This window comes from Myotis daubentonii, chromosome 11 (assembly GCF_963259705.1).
Source record: "Myotis daubentonii chromosome 11, mMyoDau2.1, whole genome shotgun sequence".
In the NCBI taxonomy this organism is placed as follows: Eukaryota; Metazoa; Chordata; class Mammalia; order Chiroptera; family Vespertilionidae; genus Myotis; species Myotis daubentonii.
This window is the reverse complement of record NC_081850.1, coordinates 55,655,236-55,674,473: the sequence shown is the minus strand read 5'-3', so window position 1 is coordinate 55,674,473 and position 19,238 is coordinate 55,655,236. Positions and strand designations below refer to the sequence as shown.

The 19,238-nt window shown below is 48.2% G+C and overlaps 1 protein-coding gene across 1 annotated transcript in view; it reads left to right on the top strand.

Annotated features, from left to right (window-relative positions):
- GABBR2 (gamma-aminobutyric acid type B receptor subunit 2) overlaps positions 1-19,238 on the top strand; it is a 320,004-nt gene that overhangs the window by 236,208 nt on the left and 64,558 nt on the right. The window contains exons 9-11 of the mRNA XM_059657467.1: positions 3,406-3,486; positions 6,892-7,042; positions 10,011-10,143. Coding sequence (XP_059513450.1) covers positions 3,406-3,486; positions 6,892-7,042; positions 10,011-10,143 — 365 coding nt within the window. The remainder of the gene's footprint in view (positions 1-3,405; positions 3,487-6,891; positions 7,043-10,010; positions 10,144-19,238) is intronic.

The following is a 19,238-nucleotide window of genomic DNA, read 5'->3' as shown; positions in this document are numbered from 1 at the left end:
AATGGGAATGATTTTTACCTCCCTGCTAGGGCTGAGAGAGGCTGCAGTCACTAACCTCCAAGGTCAGCGATTATGAATTTTTTTCTTCATCTTTGTATCTCCAGCTCCAGCACAGATGTCCAAGGCCACCTTGGTTGAGGATGAGGAAATAACCTAGTCTTCTACCGCCTACACTGCTGTTTTTGAGGGGTTTTTATCATGAAATACCTTGGGCTGGGCCTGGAGTGCAGTGGGCACTCAATAAATGTGGGCTGAATGATCAGAAGCCCTGCTCAGTATGGGTGGTGAAAGCGCTCTGAAGTCAGAACTGGGGGACCCAAGTCCAGGCATGCACTTAACCTATCTGACGCCCCTCCCTCAAGTATACACTGGGGTGAGTTATGCCCAACTCATTTGCTGTGAGCGCTAAATGCAAGAAGGTGTGAAGTGCCTGTGAGCCTCCAAGCACTGCTCCAGGGAGAGATTATGTGATTTTGGTCTTGGTAGGAGGCTGAGTATTATTTTGGTGCCATGGGGCATAGAGCGGGGCTTAGGAGTCAGAAGGGTGGGCTGTGTGGCTGGGGGCCTGGAGGGCGGCCAGCCATACACTTCCCAGCTCCTAATGATTTATTCCGATCAGCCTGCATATTTCATGCGCTGCCTCCCCACGCCAAATAAATAAATCAGGGCCTCCTTTTCTGAGGGGCAGGAGCAGCCTGGGGCTGAGACTTCAAAAGGCCTAAGCAAGGATGCTGGAGCTCCCAGCAGAGTCTGCTAATGTGACATTTAGGAGCTGGGTGACCCAGGTATGCCACAGCCGCCTGCACGCTGTGAAGCCCCCCAGATGGTGCGGAGACCTTTGTGGGAGAAGGAAGTGACTTTTATAGTCCTGTTTTCCACCTCACAGTCAAAGGAACGCAGGCAGAAGCGTGGCAGGTCTATGTGATTCCGTTTCATTTTCTAAATGTGTTTAAGGAACCAGCAGTGCACCTGCGTTTATGCAAAGAAATTCACTTACAGCCAGAGCCACATCAGGCAGTTCCTCTGGGGACTTGCGGGCCTGCAGCTCCAGGGACCCGCCTGCCGGAGGGTGGGCATTCCTCTATGCAGTTAATATACTCGGGAGGCACAGGTGGCTGATGGGTGGTCAGCTTGACATGGGACTGTCACCTCTCAGGGATCCTGTGTTCTTGGTATCGGTATCAGAGGGACTCTGGGCAAAGCCACAGCCTGCCCAAGCCTCGGTTTCCTCATCTACAAAGTGGAACTGAAAACCACCTAGTCCCGTGGTCAGCAAACTGTGTCTTGCGAGCCACATGCGGCTCTTTGGCCCCTTGAGTGTGGCTCTTTCTAAGCCTTAGGAGTACCCTAATTAAGTTAATAACAATGTACCTACCTATATAGTTTAGGTTTAAAAAATTTGGCTCGCAAAAGAAATTTCACTCGTTGTACTGTTGATATTTGGCTCTGTTGACTAATGAGTTTGCCGACCACTGACCTAGTCCATTCAATTGTGAGAACTGAAAAGATGGCACATAAAATTCCTAGCATCGATCCAGGCACACTGTGGGGCACCTCAGCCACTGCCTGCCCACTCCTGAACTCTGTCAAAGTCTGCTCTGCCCTGGGGGCTCCTTTCTCTACTCCCACACTGGTTCCCTTTGGTTCTCTGCCTCTAACCCCACCTTTCCTGCATCTGTTTTATCTGTGGTCACCACAGACACGCCAGATCCACTCACCCCCTGTCAAGGGGCTTGTTGGCCCAGGCTCTCGGTAGCATGTGACATTGGTGGCCAGCCCCATGGTGAAATTGTCATTTTTCTTGGCTCCTACAATGCCCACTCTTTCCTGGCATCCTGCTCCTGGCATCCTGGCCACTTCTTCCCAATCTCCTTGCAGTGTCCTTGCTCTGCCTGCCCCCCAGAGATTGGCGCTATCCAGGATTGTGTCCTTGGCCCCTTCACTTCTCACTCAGCACTGCCCTCGGCGTGCCCTTCCTGCCCACTGCTCTACCTCCCAGCCTGCATGCTGATGACCCCAACTCCTTCTCCCCAGCCCAGACTTCTCCCCGCTCCAGAGCAAGGATCTCCCCCTGATAGGTGTCTCAGGCTGAGCACATTCAAACAGGAACATAACATCTTTTATCCTCATGGGTTCCCCACTTAGGGAATGGCACCGGGGCCCCCCTCCCCCCACCCCCCCGCCCAGTCACTTGGTTCACTGCCCTGTTCCCCATCTTCCCCACCAATTAATCTCCCAATTGTCCAGATTTTACCTGGGAAAAAAGAAACCTTTGTCAAATCTAATTACTACTCTCCATTCCTCCTGCCCAGTCGCCCTGGTCTAGTTGTCTTTGTAATTATCCCTGGCAATTGCCCTAAACCAGCAATTTTCAACCTTTTCACCTCATGGCACACATAAACTACTTACTAAAAATCTGCAGCACACCAAAAATATATTTTTTTTGCTTATCTGACAAAAAATCAGAATAATTTTGATTCATTCACCCTGAACAGCTATTGTTGTGTTTGGCTGTTGTCATTTTTTTATTTGACAATCTAAGGGAAAAGAGGTCAGTGTCCCTGACTAAATAGTCAGGCATTGCATGTTTTAAAAATTCTTGCGGCACATCAATTGAATATCACTGACCTAAACCCAACAACAGAATAGTATCTAGGATGAAGGAAAATTCAAATGTATCACTTAGGTCTGAAAATACACCTGGGCAAGTGCATACGGAGAACACTGTGCTCAGTATCACACGGCAGAGCAATGCATCCTCCAAAAGATGCTAATTCTACCTCAGAACATATCAATTGATGTATAATGTGCAGAATGAAGGAGGGGATGGTCCCCTCTACTTGCTGCTGACCAAATCATGCCTAAAGGGTGTTGGTCAGTCCTAGTGTCTACACTCTCAGACAGACAGACAGTGATATTGTGGAGTGTGGCCTCAGGAGGGGCCTGGGTAAGGTGGGAAATAGAATGACATTTAGTAAGGTGGAGTGGGGGAAGAGTGTCGTGGGGTGTTCTGTCTTTGTCTTCAAGCTCTAGGCCTGCCTGGGCAGAGGGAGTAGGGGTAATCTGCGTGGTCCCAGAGGGCAGAGTCAGATGACAGGGAAAAGTTACAGAGAGAACATTCAGCTCAATGACCAGGAAGGACTTGGTAACAGGCAGAGAATCCAGTTAAAGGGGAGTGAGTCCCCCTGCTACACATGTACAGCAAAGGACAGTTGACGGGAGAATGTGAGAGAGTATTTGTTCTAGTCCAGATCCAGTTGGAAGTTTTGTGATTCTACCTGGGGAAAGGAAAAGCCTGCAAGAATATAGCCAGGGACTGTGGGGAGAGCAAGAGCTAGGAGAGGAGCACTCAGACCCAAACACAGGACTCGGATCTAACCAGCCACTCTCTATTGCTCCCCACAGACCGCAGAGAGGTGAAGGTGGGAGAATACAATGCTGTGGCTGACACACTGGAGATCATCAACGACACCATTAGGTTCCAAGGTAAGGCAGGTGGGCTTCTTGGAGAAGTGGGTCTGCTCAGTCCCAAGCCTGGATGTTATCTGACGGTTGGGGGAAAACTCAGAGCCTTTGGCCTTGTGGGGAAGAGGGAACATCCTCTCCTGTCAACACACGCACTCACTCACTGAGCACAAGGTCCCGTCACTCACATAGGAGCTGTATTCCAGCTCCTGGAATGGGTCACTGGAATTTGTATGAACGCTGGCTTTCACCGAAGCATCTGTTTAAAGCAGAGGATGGCCAGGAGTAATTCTTTTTAAATGTGGCCCAGGTAAATCTAGCTCTGTCTTTTCCTCTGGGAAAGGACTTGGTTTGGTTGATAATAGGGTCTCTCCACATGCTGCTCTTCCTGGAAGACCATTCCCTCTTTTCTCCTGCTGTAGAACTTCTCCTCAGCTTCCAGAACGAGATCAAATAACACCTCTTCTGTGCAGCCTTCCCTGATTGCCCCCAACCAGGCTAATGGCTCCCCTTTTTTTGGCTGTCACAGTTTTTTTTCTCTGCCTTTACCATGGCCACTGTCACTTTGTATTGAAATATCTAGATTGTTGGACCATGAGCCCCCTGACTGGTTCCTATTTGGCTTTAAATTCCTGGCACCAGCCATAATCTGGCACATGTTGAAGAGTCAATGATATTTTATGAATACATGATTGACCAAGTGAGTGGATGAGTGAATAAATAAGTGAACAGGTGAACATGTGAGTCACTGAATTAGTGGGTGGATGAATGAATGAGTGGATGGAGGGATGGAGGGATGGATGGATGGATGGGCGGATGGGCGGGCTTAACCAGTCTTAACCCCTTCAAGTCCATTTTGCCCTTAACAGCCAAAGTGCTTTTGCCATCATGCCATGCTGAAGATGCCCCACTTCTGCTCAGAGCATTTCATGGTGTCCGTTGCGCACAACAAGGGGCCTTATTCCATGGTGTTGCCCCAAGACATCCATGAAAGGACACCTCCTCACTTCTCTGCCTTCTCTGTCAGATCTCCCCAACCAAACTGCTTACAGTTCCTCAAACATGTCATATATCACCATGTCTTTGCCTCTGCCAGGTTCTCTGCCCAAAATGCCCTTTCTTCCTTGTCTTCCTGGTGAAAGCTAACTACTCATCTTCCTTTCTGTAGCCTTTCCTGACTCATCAGGCAGAACTGCACTCTGCTTCCTGCTTCCTGCTCAGGCCATTGGAGGCAGTTTACATAGTGTGAGAGCACCGTCTTCAGAGTTAGGCAGATATGGGGTCAAATTCTGCCAGATTTGCCATTTACTAGCTGTAAAAGCTACTTAACACCTAAAAACCTGTTGCCGACCCCCACTCCACCCACCAAAATGGGAATAATCTTTTCTACTCATGAGATTGTTGGGTGGATCGTATAAAAAAATCTCTATAAAGTGCTTAGCCCACGGTAAGCATTCGGTAAATGTTACTGCTTATGGTTGCCTTTTCTCCTTATATACCTAATGTGTAAGTTCCTTGAGGACAGGGACTTCGTCTTCTTTATCTTTGAATCGCTGGTACCCAGCACTGGGCCTGATAGATGGAAGGTGATTACTAATGATGTTGACCATCATTAATGATGATGAGTGAAGGAATAGTGATGGATGAAGAAATAATGAAAAATAGATGAATAATGAATGGATGGACCAGATGAGTAGCAAGAAAGAAAATTCAGGGCTGCTGCTGTTAGTAACACTTCTAACAAGTTGTTACCATTTGGCTTCCATAATGTCTCAGTTAAGATGCACAGGTGGGGAGGTGCCATTTCGGGGAAGGGAGGGTAGAGTAAGGAGGAGGAGCTGTTGTCATTTTCTGAAGTTGTTTCTACATGAACAGCTTGTGGTCATAGTCATCATGTAACCCTTTCTCAGTGCCCAGAGAGTGGCTTGTTTCCAGCCAAGAACTCATAGGCATTCCTAAGATGGTTCTTGTATTAGGGAGCCAGAAGTCACCTGAGCCAGCCTAATGCAGCCCAGGGTACAGGTGGGGGGAGAGGGGAAGTAAATAGGAAGGGGGAGGAAGTTTCCAGATGTTGAGTTTTCACTGGAAGCAACAAATGTTGCTACCTCCGTCACCTGTGTCTGCTTTTGCCCTGACTTTTAGTCCTTGGCGCCAATCCTTACAAAAGTCTGTTTACTTGGAATTGCTTAACACTTTACATTAACCATGCCAGCAAGTTCCTAGCTGCTTTCCAACCTGGCAGCTTCCCTAGGCTGTTTACATGTTCAAAGACCTCTTATCCACTGAATGTTTCCAAACACATTTCAACTTGCTATCAGAATTTTTGAAACACAGATGTTCAGGGGAGCCCTCAGCCCTTAAAGCAATATCTGCCCATCCTGTTTGTCTCCTGGGAAGGGAGGCATAATGTAGGCTGGCACCCATGGCACCGCCATGAGGTGGGGGGACTCATTGTGACCCCTGGTGGGTCCCCCAGGTTCGGCCACTCCCAGGCACCTGGCTGATTCCACACATTTCTCTGGAGGGAAAAGCCCCCAACATTTCACAGTCCTACAGCAGAAACCTGACCTGAAACAGCAGCTGAGAAAGAGGATTGGCAAGAAGTGGGGTGGGGTGGGGTGGGGTGGGGTGTCCCTGCATTTGTCCTCCCCAGCCTCCCTGTACCTGGTAAAACTAAAACGGGACAATTGTGCCACCTTCTATAAAGATGAGTCTGCTCAGCCTCCCTTGGGGCTCCCCCCGGTTCCTGTGCCCTTGAAGAATGAGCAAGGACAGTTCGCAGTCACACAGAGATATGGAGTCCCACAGTTTCTGTCCAGTCCTGGCACAACAGGGAGGGGAAGGCATGCAGGCAGCTTCTGCCTCCCACAGTTAGCGAGTCCTATGAAAATGGAAAATCAGAAAGAGCTTTTATAACATAATGACCTTGAAGCAGGAAATCCACAGCCAGAGCACATATGCATCTCTGTGGAATTGACAGGCAAGGTGTCCACCCTGTTGAGGGACAGTCATTATCGTGTGCTGGCACATAGCCCTTGAAAGCCAAAGCCTAGGTCCTCACTCCCAGTGACACCCAATGGTACCCACTCACAGCACCCAGCCCTGCACCTTCCGAGCCACTGTTACCTTTGGGGATAAATGGCAACAGTTTTTCAACAGGGTAATTAGACCAAACCAAATTCCAGTCTTCTAATGGCTATTAAATGCATCACAAATTCCTTATTGATTCTGTTTAGAGAAAGAAATAAGTCCTGGCTAAGGCTCCCTGCTAGGCAGGCTGGCCAGCCACCAGAGCCCGCTCACCCAGTAGATGTGTCCTACACAGAGTTTGTGCACCGGTGGCAAATGTCAGGAACATCCAGGCAGAGATGCCCTCAGGCACTGACTGCACTGGACTCAGGTGATGTCTTTTCCTTGGCCTTCTAGGATCCGAACCCCCAAAAGACAAGACCATCATCCTAGAGCAGCTCCGGAAGATCTCCCTACCTCTCTACAGCATCCTCTCTGCCCTCACCATCCTGGGGATGATCATGGCCAGTGCTTTTCTCTTTTTCAACATCAAGAACCGGAATCAGAAGTAAGTCGCTCACACTTTCCTCTTGGATTGTACTTTCTGGATCAACAAACCTCATTGACAAAGTATGCGAGCATTGCACGACGGATTCTCCAGGGCTACAGAAGATTGTAGGGTGATTTTCTAAAGTGTGCTTCTCATTCACTGCGATGTTATTCAATGTTTCGTGACCATGTGTGTACATTCACACACATGCACACACACACACTTACATACATACATGGGGCTACTCGTTACACAGGAGCCTCGGTCAGATAAGTTTGGGGAAGGCAGGCTTAAATAAAACTGAAGGATCTAGGTCCATAGGCCTTCTCAGAGCTTTGTCTGTGCTCATGCAGTTTGTGCTGGCCCAGAAGGAGAAATCTAGAAGACAGCATTCCCCAGTGTCTTTGCCCCACCCCCGGCATCTTGGGGAAGCACTGTCTAGGGCAGCCGTGGGCAAACTACGGCCCGCGGGCTGGATCCAGCCTGTTTAAAATGAATAAAACTAAAAAAAAAAAAAAAAAAAAATGACCGTACCCTTTTATGTAATGATGTTTACTTTAAATTTATATTAGTTCACACAAACACTCCATCCATGCTTTTGTTCCGGCCCTCCGGTCCAGTTTAAGAACCCATTGTGGCCCTCGAGTCAAAAAGTTTGCCCACCCCTGGTCTAGGGGGCTCACTAAGTACAAGGCCTGGCACTTCATTGGTTGCAGCACACTGCAGTCCAGGAAGCCCCTCCCCAGATTACAGATGTGAGCACAGAAGCTCAGCGGCAAGGGCCACTGTCCAAGGCCACACTGCTGCACGCAGCAGAATCCATCCCCTTGATTTCTGTCCCCTCACACATGCCCTTCACTCTCCAGGGGAGAGCAGCTCGCTTTCTGAATTATTCTGGTCAGCGGTGGGTAGAACAGGTCACCATCCCGGATGGTAGTGTTTACCAAGCACAGGCAGCTTCTTTGGTTTCCAGCTCCCGGCCTTGTTGTGGGAGAGGGTGAGCAAGGACTCAGAGCAGGGCCTTCTCAGTCACAGGCCCAGTGCCCACCCATGGGCAGCATCTCTGCTATTATGCCCAGAAGCCACGATGCATGACCTCCAGGGCTGCCAGGAACAAGCCCAATTCCAGGAGAACAGTTGTTTTCTTTGTTTGTAAAGGAGAAACCTCCAGGCTCTCAATTTTTTGTTGCTGTTGGTTTAGGTTGTTGTTTTTTTACTGCTGAGGCCAAACCTATTTCCTGAAGAACAAAAAGGAATTTTATTTGCCTGTTGTTTTATTTTCTTTATCACCAATAACACATTCACTGCCACACACAAAAATTGAAGCAACTTTTGTCTACTGCATACAAATGGTGAGCATTTGGCACAAGGCCTGGGCACAAAAGTCTTAATTAACATTAGATTCCCTTTCCACAAGCTTCAAGAATTCCCATCACAGTGGTGAGTGGCCCCTAAAATAAGACTAAACTCTTTTAATTCCTAAACCACCCCATCTTAGCCTCCTGGAGAAAATTATCATTATTGTTTCCAATAGGCTGACATCCATGTGTTTTTTGTTTTTTTTTTAAACTGGCTTTGCAGATTTAAAAATCTACAAAGATGTATGGGGGGAAATGTCACTAAAGTTCCAGATACCCCTCACTTTTGTCTTCCTAAATGCTACCTACAAAATTAAGGTCCCCTCCTCCAAGAAGCCTACCCAACTCCTGGCCTCTCTCCTCCCCAGCTTCCTGTGATAATAAGAATGAAGGTTCCTTAGCAGTTCCTGGTTTATAAGGGCCTCCAAGAACCCAGTCTCATCTCAGCTTCACGTGTGCCCTTAGCAGTATGATCTGTGCTTTTATAGGCGAGGAAATTCAGCCAGCTAATTGCTTTGCCAACCTCTGTGCACCTCTGAGGGTAGCAGGGACCAAGCGCTGGACCCATTGCTCCCAACTCGAAAGAACATGTAAATGGTCCACAATTTACAGCAGGGTTTTTCTCTCTCTTCCACTTTGATACCACATTACACTTTTTAAATGTGGAAGGATTAATAGAAATACACATTCTGAAGGAAACTGTTCAGAGAAAAATTGATCATAATTACAATCTGCAAAAGAACACCTGGCTCATGGGGCACCTGAAAACCCAAGATGTTCTGAGTGGATTGTGCTGGGGGAGCCAGGCATCTCTGAGGGTGAACTCCAGCCGGCTGATGGTTTAACTAAGTCGTGGCTTGCTGGGCAGCTGGGAGTCACAGCAGAATTCCTGAAGGAAGTGAGAGAGAAGAATGTAGAGTTTGGGAGTATAAAAACTGCCCCCAACAGCAGCCTGAGGTAGACAGTGTTAGAGGGTGGAGATAAGGATGCCATTGTCCACCTCCACTGCCTGGTGAGTGGGGGAGGTGTTCCTACCCAATGTGTGGCCCTCTTTGTGCAAGGGATAGTGTGAGCTTCAGGCAGCCAAAGTGGAGCTCATTCACTACAGTGGCCACAATCCCTGAGCAGACCTGAGTTCTCACCTGTAGAACCTCCTAGACCTGGTCCACTCAGCACAGGGGAGTGTGGTGGGGCCATCGTCCCTCTCACTGTGGATAGTTGCTGAACCTGAATGTAAAATTCTATAGATTTTGCATGTCTTCCCAGCCCCAGACACAAAAAGCTGTTGACTTAATGTTTTTGTGTAAATTAAAAATTAGTGGTTGAAGAAGCTGATGCTACAAGCTGTCCCTAGAGAAGTGGTGGGTGAACTTGACCAAGGAGGCAGGAAAATCAACAGCTGGGAGTTGATAGCTGTCTGGGGTCCTTTAGTGAGGGGGAAACAGCCCCTAATACACAGGTCAGATAAGCATTTGGCACAGTCTTGGGGAGAGGGTAGTGGAGGAAGTCAGGACTTACATTTTTCTCTCCCCCTCTAGCCTTCGCCGCAGTATACACAGTCGAAATATTTGTGGAAGGAATAACTACACTACCCGTTCTGTAACTGTAGTATCTCCTTTTCTTGTCAGGCTGATAAAGATGTCGAGTCCATACATGAACAACCTCATCATCCTGGGAGGAATGCTCGCCTATGCATCCATCTTTCTCTTTGGCCTTGATGGATCCTTTGTCTCTGAAAAGACCTTCGAAACACTTTGCACCGTAAGTTTTTCTGCTTGTTCCTGTGGAACATGATCTAAGGTTTTCTTGGTGATCTCAACCATCAAAAACACACATGCAAACCCAGAGACTCGTGAAAATACATGAACAGGCATAAGACAGTCCGCTCACCTGTTCACACAATTTAACAAGGAAGTAGGTTGTTGCTTTCTGACCAGGATGGACTTAAATATTTGCCTGTAAAATTAAGATTATGAATTTGACAGGCCACTGCTAGAAGACAACCCACTGAGGAATGACTGGATAACCTAGAAAAGTGAGGGAGAAAAATGACCACCCAGAAAAGCATCTGCACCTGGGCTCAGGGTCAGGGCCATTAAGGAGGAACAAACCCACCCATTTACCCCAATAACCATCACAGAATATAAGGAGAGAAGTCTGTATGCATAACTTTGAGTCCTAGAGCAAAGAGCATAATTGTTATTCTCTACTTAAGTAGTGTTTCTCAACCATTGTTTCCTATTGCCCCCCCCCTTCTAAGGACCCTTTTTAGATTTTTTCCTAATCATCCCTTCATGAAAATTTAATACCAAAGACATATATGTACCATATATATATATATATATATATATATATATATATATATATATATATATCTTTAGTTTCTATGTAAAAGAGTAATATTAGCCCTGCCAGAGTCGGGGAAGCTCAGTTGGTTGAGTTTCGTCCCATGCACCAAAAGGTTGATGGTTTGATTCTCAGTCAGGGCACATACCTGAGTTGTGGGTTTGACCCCCAGTCAGGGAGCATATGGAAGGCAACCAATAGATATTTCTCTCACACATTGATCTCTCTCTGATCTCTCTCTCTCTCTCTCTCTCTCTCTCTCTCTCTCTCTCTCTCCCTCCCCGACCCCCACCCCCAACCCCTCCCTCACACCCTTTATCTCTCTAAGCATGTTCTCGGGTGAGGATATAAAAAAGAAAGAGTAATATGTTTTCATATTCAAGACCCACTGTTGGCCCCCTTGGGAACTATACCACCCCAATGAAAATGCATATATTTAATGGAGCCCAAACAATGTAACTTATTTACTATATTTTAGAAATAATATTTTGAAAATTAATTAACATGTTTTGAGTTGTTGTTGCTCAGTTGTTGGTGTTATTATTAATTTAAGAATAATTCATTAGCAGTTGGCAGTTGTGTAGCACTAACTCTTGGTGGAAAGTATCATCAACTTACTTTTTAAGGTGAGGATGACCAGTTGAGATTTATTTCTGGACTTTGACCACTGTGATCTCTCAAAAACTGGGTTAGCCATTTGGGTCTCTCTCTGTTGTCCCAATTGCATCTAATTCTCTGCCTGGAAGATCAGAGCTAGAAGGGATGGTCAAAGGATTGGTGATGACGAAATAAATCCAAAAGCAGCTCTTTTGTTGGGAGCAATGTAGGTCCCATTTTGGGAAGCAGGCTCTTAGCTTGTACCTGCTGCTCTAAAATCTCAGTATCGCCCACTACTGACAGCGATGGATTGAAAGTTGGCAGGGAGGGCAAAACAAGCAGAGAACCCCTCATACTTGCTGCAGGTCATCACCACCACCTTGGACTTTCTGGGCTGCATCGGATCCCTGTGCTCTGAGACAGCAGGTGGAAAAGAAGGAAGCCCATTGGATCTTACGTTGTACGGGATGATGCTCCCCTGATTTCTGCAGATTTTTAGATTGGACTGACTCTTACACGTAGTCAAGAAATTATTAATGTTGCCCAGGAACATCAGTATGAATTGTTTAGCAATTGAGAACCTTTCCTACACGCTTACCTTGTTCGAAAGATTCCATTTGAGAAGTGGGTGATCATGTCCCTGATACCCCAGATGAGTGGTGAGTCAGTCGGGTACTCAGGCATCCACCCTCTCTGGGTGGACCTGGAGGGCAGTCAAACCCCAAGTCCTGCAGGGTTCACTCAGTTCAAGCTTCCTATTCTGAGTTTGTTATTCTAAGCCCAGCACACCCCCTCTGCTTTATTCCACCTTTCTGGGGGTAAAGAAGATGAATTCAGGAGTCACAAGTCCCCCATCTGCCTGGCATCAGGGCACCTGAAGTTAGTTTCTGAAGAAGCTGAGCTGCTCAGAAGTCCTTGTGATTTTTCCCTCAAGAGTATGACCCTGTGGCCAAGGATGGTGACTTCAGTACGTGGGAGTCTTGCTCGTTTGGGGGAAGGTGTGAAGCCCATGAAGTCTCCTACATTTCTGCATCAGTGTGATTTTTGTGCCCTGGGGCGCCTTGCAATTTCCTGGGTGCCATGTGTGTCTATGGGCAGCTTTCCTGGGCACTGGTGAGGCTTGAGCAAGGCGCTGCTCCTGGGGCACCCTAAAGAAGCTAAGTGAGGAGAACAAGGCTTTCCTCTTCCCTCTGTGCTCAGGGACACCCTCCCCAAGCTTGAGGGGACCACAATGGAAGTACTACCAGGGGCAGATAAATGACTTCTAATTTGCACAGTGCTCTGACCCCTCTATGACCCACCTCAGTCTCCCAGCCGAGAATAAGAGCATCAGAGCTCTACCCTGTGTCTGGCTCCCCACCACTTACTCCCTGCCTCCTGGGAACACATTCACTGGCCTGGGCGTGTTTCCTGCAGAGAGACTTGAGCCCAACCCTCTGAGAGTCTCTCCCACCTAGAAAGGAGCTCCCGACATCCCTTTCTGCTCACAGCACAGGTGCTTCCCGGGGTGTGACCCAAATCCCTCAAACACTGGGTGACGCAGGCTAGGGAGCAAAAAAGGGACATCCCCCACACCGGGTTTTTTCTTTTAATGAAGCCTGACATTCTATTCTGGGAGTCGCTCTCATTTGTGCGAGGGAAGGTTGTCCTGGGAAGCCTGGCAAAGCGGTATGAATAAACCATAAAGTGCTTCACAAATCAGCATTAGCTCCGCACACGAGGGCTCTGGGAGGACGCAGGGCCCGGTTCTCACCACCCCTGAGGATTCATTTATCTGCAGTCAGGGCTGTTTCGGTGGCTCTGCAGAGGGGAGCCACGTTCATGACTGTGGGGAAAAGACATCGATTAATGACTCTGGATTGAATTGGGTCAGCACAGATGTGTGCATGGGTCCTTTCTTTAATAATTCCAATATTGCTCAGGAAGGGGAGCGGAAAGCTCTTGAGTCTGGAGCCCAAACATCAGGACCCACCAGGTGCAATTTGGGTTGTGCTCCACATGCTAGTCCAGGGGTTGGCTCCCTTATTTCACTTGCTCTCTTGGTCTCTGTTCTCTCCAGGCCTAAGTGGCTGCTCCAGTGAACTCCCACCGAGGGGGAGAAGGAGATAGAAGCAGTGAACACAGATTTCAAACAACAGCCCAGGTTTCACTCCCACCTCCTACACTTATTAGCTCCAACCGTGGCAAGTGACATAGCATCTCCGTGCCTCGGTGTTGTCATCTGTAAAATGAGTGTAACAAGCACAGGATTGGTGTGTGGGCTAAATTAGCTGCTTTAGACAAGCTGCCTAGAACATGGGTGACTGTGGAAGCGGGGATGGGGAGGAGGATAAAGGGGTAGGCATCTTTCTCCCCATCACAGTACAATTTCCTGGAGCCTCCCCCCTCCCCCCGTGCTCTGTGGGAAATCTTGTAGGACAAAGGACAAGGTGGACCATGGTGCCAGCTTCAGATGTGGAGCAGTGTAAGTCACAGTTCAGTCCCGTCTGCTGCCATATGAATGTCACTCTTTTTCTTTTTTTAGAGTTCAGCATAGAAACTAAACACAAAGATAAACCATGAACATCACCTCAGGAAGAAACCTATGACAGTCACAAGTCGATGCCTCTCTAGGGGCTGTGCTTCTGCTCGGAAGGGCCATTATAACTTGGACAGGGGGTGGCTGATGTGTGAGCACGTGTGCGCGCGCGCGCGCACACACACACACACACACACACACAGCTACTGCTGGGGAAGCAGTTTCACTTAGTTCCCATCCCCCACTCCTCTGACCCTTTCCGGAATCTTCCCAGCCTGGTTTCAGCAAGTCTTGCAAAAGCTCCAGCTACACTGTGCTGTCTCCCTGGACACTGTGTGGGTAGTGGAATCACCATAGCAACATAGCCCCTGTGGGCACGGAGCTGCCTATGAGGACAGTGTTGGGTGTGAGCCAGAGCCCAGGTGCCAGGGGCAGGGGGTTGGGAAGGCCCCATCACAGCTTACTCACTGACCTGGCTCAGGAATCCCAGCCCCTGGCAGCCCAGAGAAGGAGTATGGTGGGTAGGGAAGAGGAAAGGCACCCATCCTCCTTGTAGAGTCTTAGACAAAAACCCCAGTGGGAGTGTGGAGGGTGAGGGGGGACTCTGTGGTGAGGATGAGAAGACACAGGTGGGCTTGGATTCCAGCGAGCACAGGTCTCAACAGCCTTGGGCACTCCCAGAACATTCCTGGTGATGGTGCCATGTGAATGCCCTGAGCCCCTGCCCTCATGAAATTCAGCATGCTCGGCTGTGCTTTACCAAGGCCAGCTTGCCGCCAGATGCAGCCTTTCCTTCAAATCCCCACAACTGCCTGACAGGGCCAGGTTCACTGTCCCCACTTTACAGGAGAGAAAACCAAAACTCTGTTTTCCATGGCCAAATGGCAGAATTGAAGCTTGGAACTAGCTTTGTGGGACTATAAAGACATCTGAAACATTTCATTCATCTTTTTTTAAGAGATATTTTGATTTTTTTAAAAGCTGGTTTATACGAGGAGAAACAGATCAGCTGAATTCTTAGGGTTGTGGTCAACATATCACAACCAAAATTTTTGTTCATTCAGATTTTTCTAAATTGAGATGTAATTTATATACCACAAAAATTCACCCTTTTATGGTATACAGTTCAGGAGTTTTAGTGTATTTTTGATGCATCCCCAACGTATATCAGAGTGACTCGCACATAAGAGAGTTGCAGTCAGACTGCTTGCATTCAAAGCCCAACTGCACTACTTCCCAGCTGTGTGTTGAAGTTACTTAACATCTCTGAACCGTAGTTTGTTCCTCTCTGTAGTGGGGATAATAATAGGGTTGTGAGGATTAAACGAGATAGTGTATGTAAAGCACTTAGTGTCCGCCACATAATAAGATTCAGTAAATGTTAGCCATTGTCACATGAATGAATGAGTGAGTGAATAATGGGATGGTGTTCACCTCTGGCCAGCACTGAGAGAGACACTGATAAGGCAGAGTAAATTTGGGGTGAAGAAGAGGTTGGACAGTGGGGTTGGTGCTAGTCAATTGGGTGTAGGTATAGTCATGGTGACTTTGGGCTTTATGTCGTCTTGCTCTGCTAGAACAGTCACCTGAATTGTTTCACCAGAAAGGCTTTGCTTTACTCCAAACCCTAGAGGATCCTGGGCAAGACAGGGACACACACCTGGACTGCCTTGGGACACACACCAAATCTCTCCACCACCCTTGCCCCAGGAAGACAAGGCAGGCCTGGAGACCCCAGGCTGAAGCCAGGCCTTTCAGCTCCAGGGTACATGCTTTCTCCTGGCTCTCTACAAAACAGAGGTCTGGGGCTTGCTTTTGGACAGTCTGGGTCTTCCTTCCTGCCCTCTCACTAGTGATTGCCTGGGGTGAGCAGACAGAATGAAGCAGAAGGCCCTTTTCAGGACCTTGGACAGCAGGAAAGCACTGCCCCCGGCATCCTGCCAGCTACCAGGGCTTCATCCCCTGCTGCCTGACTTCCTGACCTGGGGCCCACATACCTCTGTGGTAACAGGAGGCCCAGAGCATAGCAGCCCATCATCTGTCAGAACAGACCTACCAGAGAGGTTGTGTGTCCATTTTCCTGCTTATCCCCAAAAGAGCAATGAAAGCCCTTCTCTCTGCCAGGCAGCCCTTCCCAAAATCAATTGAACAAGCAGCTGAGCTGAAATTGTTCCGGGCATAGATTTTTCCTTCCATTTGGAGATATGCTCTAATTGGTTTGTGTGTTTTTTTTCCTTTTTCATAGTTGAGACTGAGATGGTATTGCCTGCCTTAAGTTTTTTACCCCCACCCCATGGATGTATATGTTCAAGGCAGTGGGCAGAGGGGCCCAAGTATTTTATAGCTGAGGAGACAAAAGGAAATATGTTAACATCAGAAGAGGAAATATGTTTAAGACTTTGGGAGAGAAAACGAAGTAGCTATTTATCTTGTGTTGATGAATCAGGAGACACTTGTAGCAGAGGCAACATATTAGAAACAGAATCATTAGAGCTCCTTAGAATCTTCTAGTTTATTTGGCATCATGGAGCTACACAAAAGGGAGAGATAAAATAAAACTTCCCTCAGTGCAGGGAATGTCCCTATAGCACCACGATAGGGGGTCCTCCAAGCTCTGCTTAAATATATGAAGTGACAGGGAGCTCAATACCTCACAGATAATATATTTCATTTGGGTGGAAGGGACCACTGAGGCCATGAACTCAACCTCTGTTGCAGTTGATTGCTCCAATTCCCTCTGTGATCTTTCTGCATGTACTTGGTCAGCTCAACTTGCACATTTCTGGTGACAAAGAGTTAATTACCTCCTTATCTGGGTCACCCAGCCTGATCACCTCTCAGTGCTGGCAAAAGGCAGGCAAAGCAGGCTCTACTTCTCAGAAGCACTGTCTCATGGGAGTGGCAGACAGGTCATCATGTAGATGTCATCTCAGTGTGACCAGCACAACAGAAGCATGTGTGAGGGCAGAAGTCACAAAGCGCAGGTATCCATGACCTCCATACAAGGCCTGGGAGGGCTTCTCAGAGGAGGTGGCCCATGATTTAGATTTTAGAGGACAAATGAGAATGTGTGAATGAGATAAAAAGAGGAATGACATTCTGAGTGGAAGAAATAGCTGGTGCCAGGCCTGGCAGCGTGAGCCTGGGTGGTGCATGGGGAATATTTATGCAGCATAGAATTGCTTGGATGTGAAGTGCCATGTGGGGAGTGACAGGAGAGGTATCCGGGTGGTTGGGGCTGCACCCTGCTAAGAATCTGAAGTTTAATCTGAAGGCTTGCTGGGGCTGTGAAGGGTTTAATCCTGGAGAGACCTGCTTATATTTGCATTGGATGGATGAGCAGGAGATGAGGGCAGAGGTAGGAGGTGCTAGCTGGAGGCACCTGCATGGCCCAGTGAGTGTTGATAAGGAACACATGAACAAAAATCAGACATTGATTAAGAATCTCAGCATCTAACCCTCACAGCCAAGCTATGAAGTCAGAGGCATTATTGTTATCCCCACTTCACAGATGAGGAAATCAAGGCTCCAAGAGGTTACAAGACCTGCCCAGGTTCACATAGATAACAAGTGACAAAGCCATGATTAAACCCATGTCAGTCTGACTCCAGAGCACTGCTGACTAATGTGGATAGCACCATGGGAACAGAGAGAGGGGGTACTAACAAGAGACATGGGAGTAAGATGGCAGAGCCCTGGCAGAAGACCGAGCCTACCCGCTGGTTCACTTAAAGAGAGGTGTGGGTGGGGTTAAGGAAGCAAACATGGGTGTGGAGGCCCTGAGAGACCACTCCTAGGCCTGAAGGGTAAAGAGAGGAGTGTCTTCCTGAACCTGGAGAGGACTGGAGCCATGGGAGGAGCCAGCTACAGCCAGAGAAACAGCATGGACACAGTGGCAGCAGGGAGCACATTGCCCTATCTTCTCTCTCCTGGCACCTTCCAGTCTCCTGGTGGGGCCTTTAGATCCAGCCAGAAGCCAGAGGGCAAGGGAGCCCAGAAGTTGCTAACTTGGGATCCCACCTCTGAGAGCACAGAGAAGGCAAAGGACAGGACTTGGATGGGGGAGACAGAGGAGATGGGCTTGGCGAATGACTAAAAGAAAGAGAGTCAGGGAGGATTCCTGGGATACTTCCAGATCCCTAACATGGGTGACAGGTGGATAATGGCGCTGCTCCCTGAGTTGGGAAGAGATAGAGCTGCTCAGGGGAAGCTGATGGGCTCAGCTTTGGCTGTGAGTATGTAGGTTTTATGGGACAGCTAAGTGTTACCTAAGTCTCCAGAGACAGGGACATATGCCGGTCTGGAGCTCAGAAGAAAGATAGGAACTGGGAAAGAGGTAAGGGAATTGTCCGCACAAAAGTGGTTGAAGCTTGAAAAGGGGGTGGGGGGGTGGGGTGATAACCCTTAAATCGGCAGGTCTGAGCCCTAGGGCCCACTCCCATCTTAAAGAGGTAGAGAGAAACGTAATACATCCCTTTGCAGGAGCCTAACCAGTGCTGACCCTGGGCAGAGCCAGCCTGGGGTGGGCGTCTCTGTGGGAGTCCCACAGTCCTGCTTTCAGGGTCTTTCCTCTAGTGTGCTTTCATCACTGTCTGAAGAGCTGACTCCGAATGGGGCGTGAACCACTGGGATCTTCTTGAGGAAGAATATACTACAGCTTTTATTTACCTTTTATGTAGAAAAAATGAAAGCAATTAAGCTTTACTAATATTTAATACTTGAACTGACCCTGGGGCCCGGCTCAGTGGGTGTGCCTAGTGGCCTTTATGCAGGAACCCTCTGGAGAAGGGAGTGTTGGTCAATCCGTCACATCAGAGAGTGATGGGGCATAGTGTTGATAACCCCCAAGACAACCCCCAGCTTAGTAATTCACTAGAAGGATCCAGCGTTAGTGGTACTCAGCAATGATTTATTACATCGAAAGACCATAAAGAAAAATCTGCAAAGGGAAAATGTTCAGGTGATGAAGACCGGGGAAAACCAGGTGCAAGCTTCCAAGAGCCTCTCCCAGTGGATTCACACAGGATGTGCTTAATTCCCCAGCAGCAAATTGTGACAACACATGAAATGTTGTCTACCAAGGAAGCTCACTAGACACCCAGTCCCCTCAGGGTTATTATCAGGGGTGGGTGCCTAGCACAGACCAAAATCCCAGACTCCCAGAGGGAAAGCAGGTGTGTAACTTAGGCCAGGTTGTTTGCACAAACAGTTCGGGTTGTTGAACAGAGGGGATGGTGGGAACCTTCCCCAAATCCAGGTTCACAGACAGCAGCTTAAGGGCCAGCCTTGCCAGCAGACCAGTAGGCACAGTCTGCTATGCCTGCAACTCTTTTCTGCCCAGAAATCCTCAACCATTCTTTGCTCTCAGTCTGTGGCAAGATATTGCAGTTTCCAG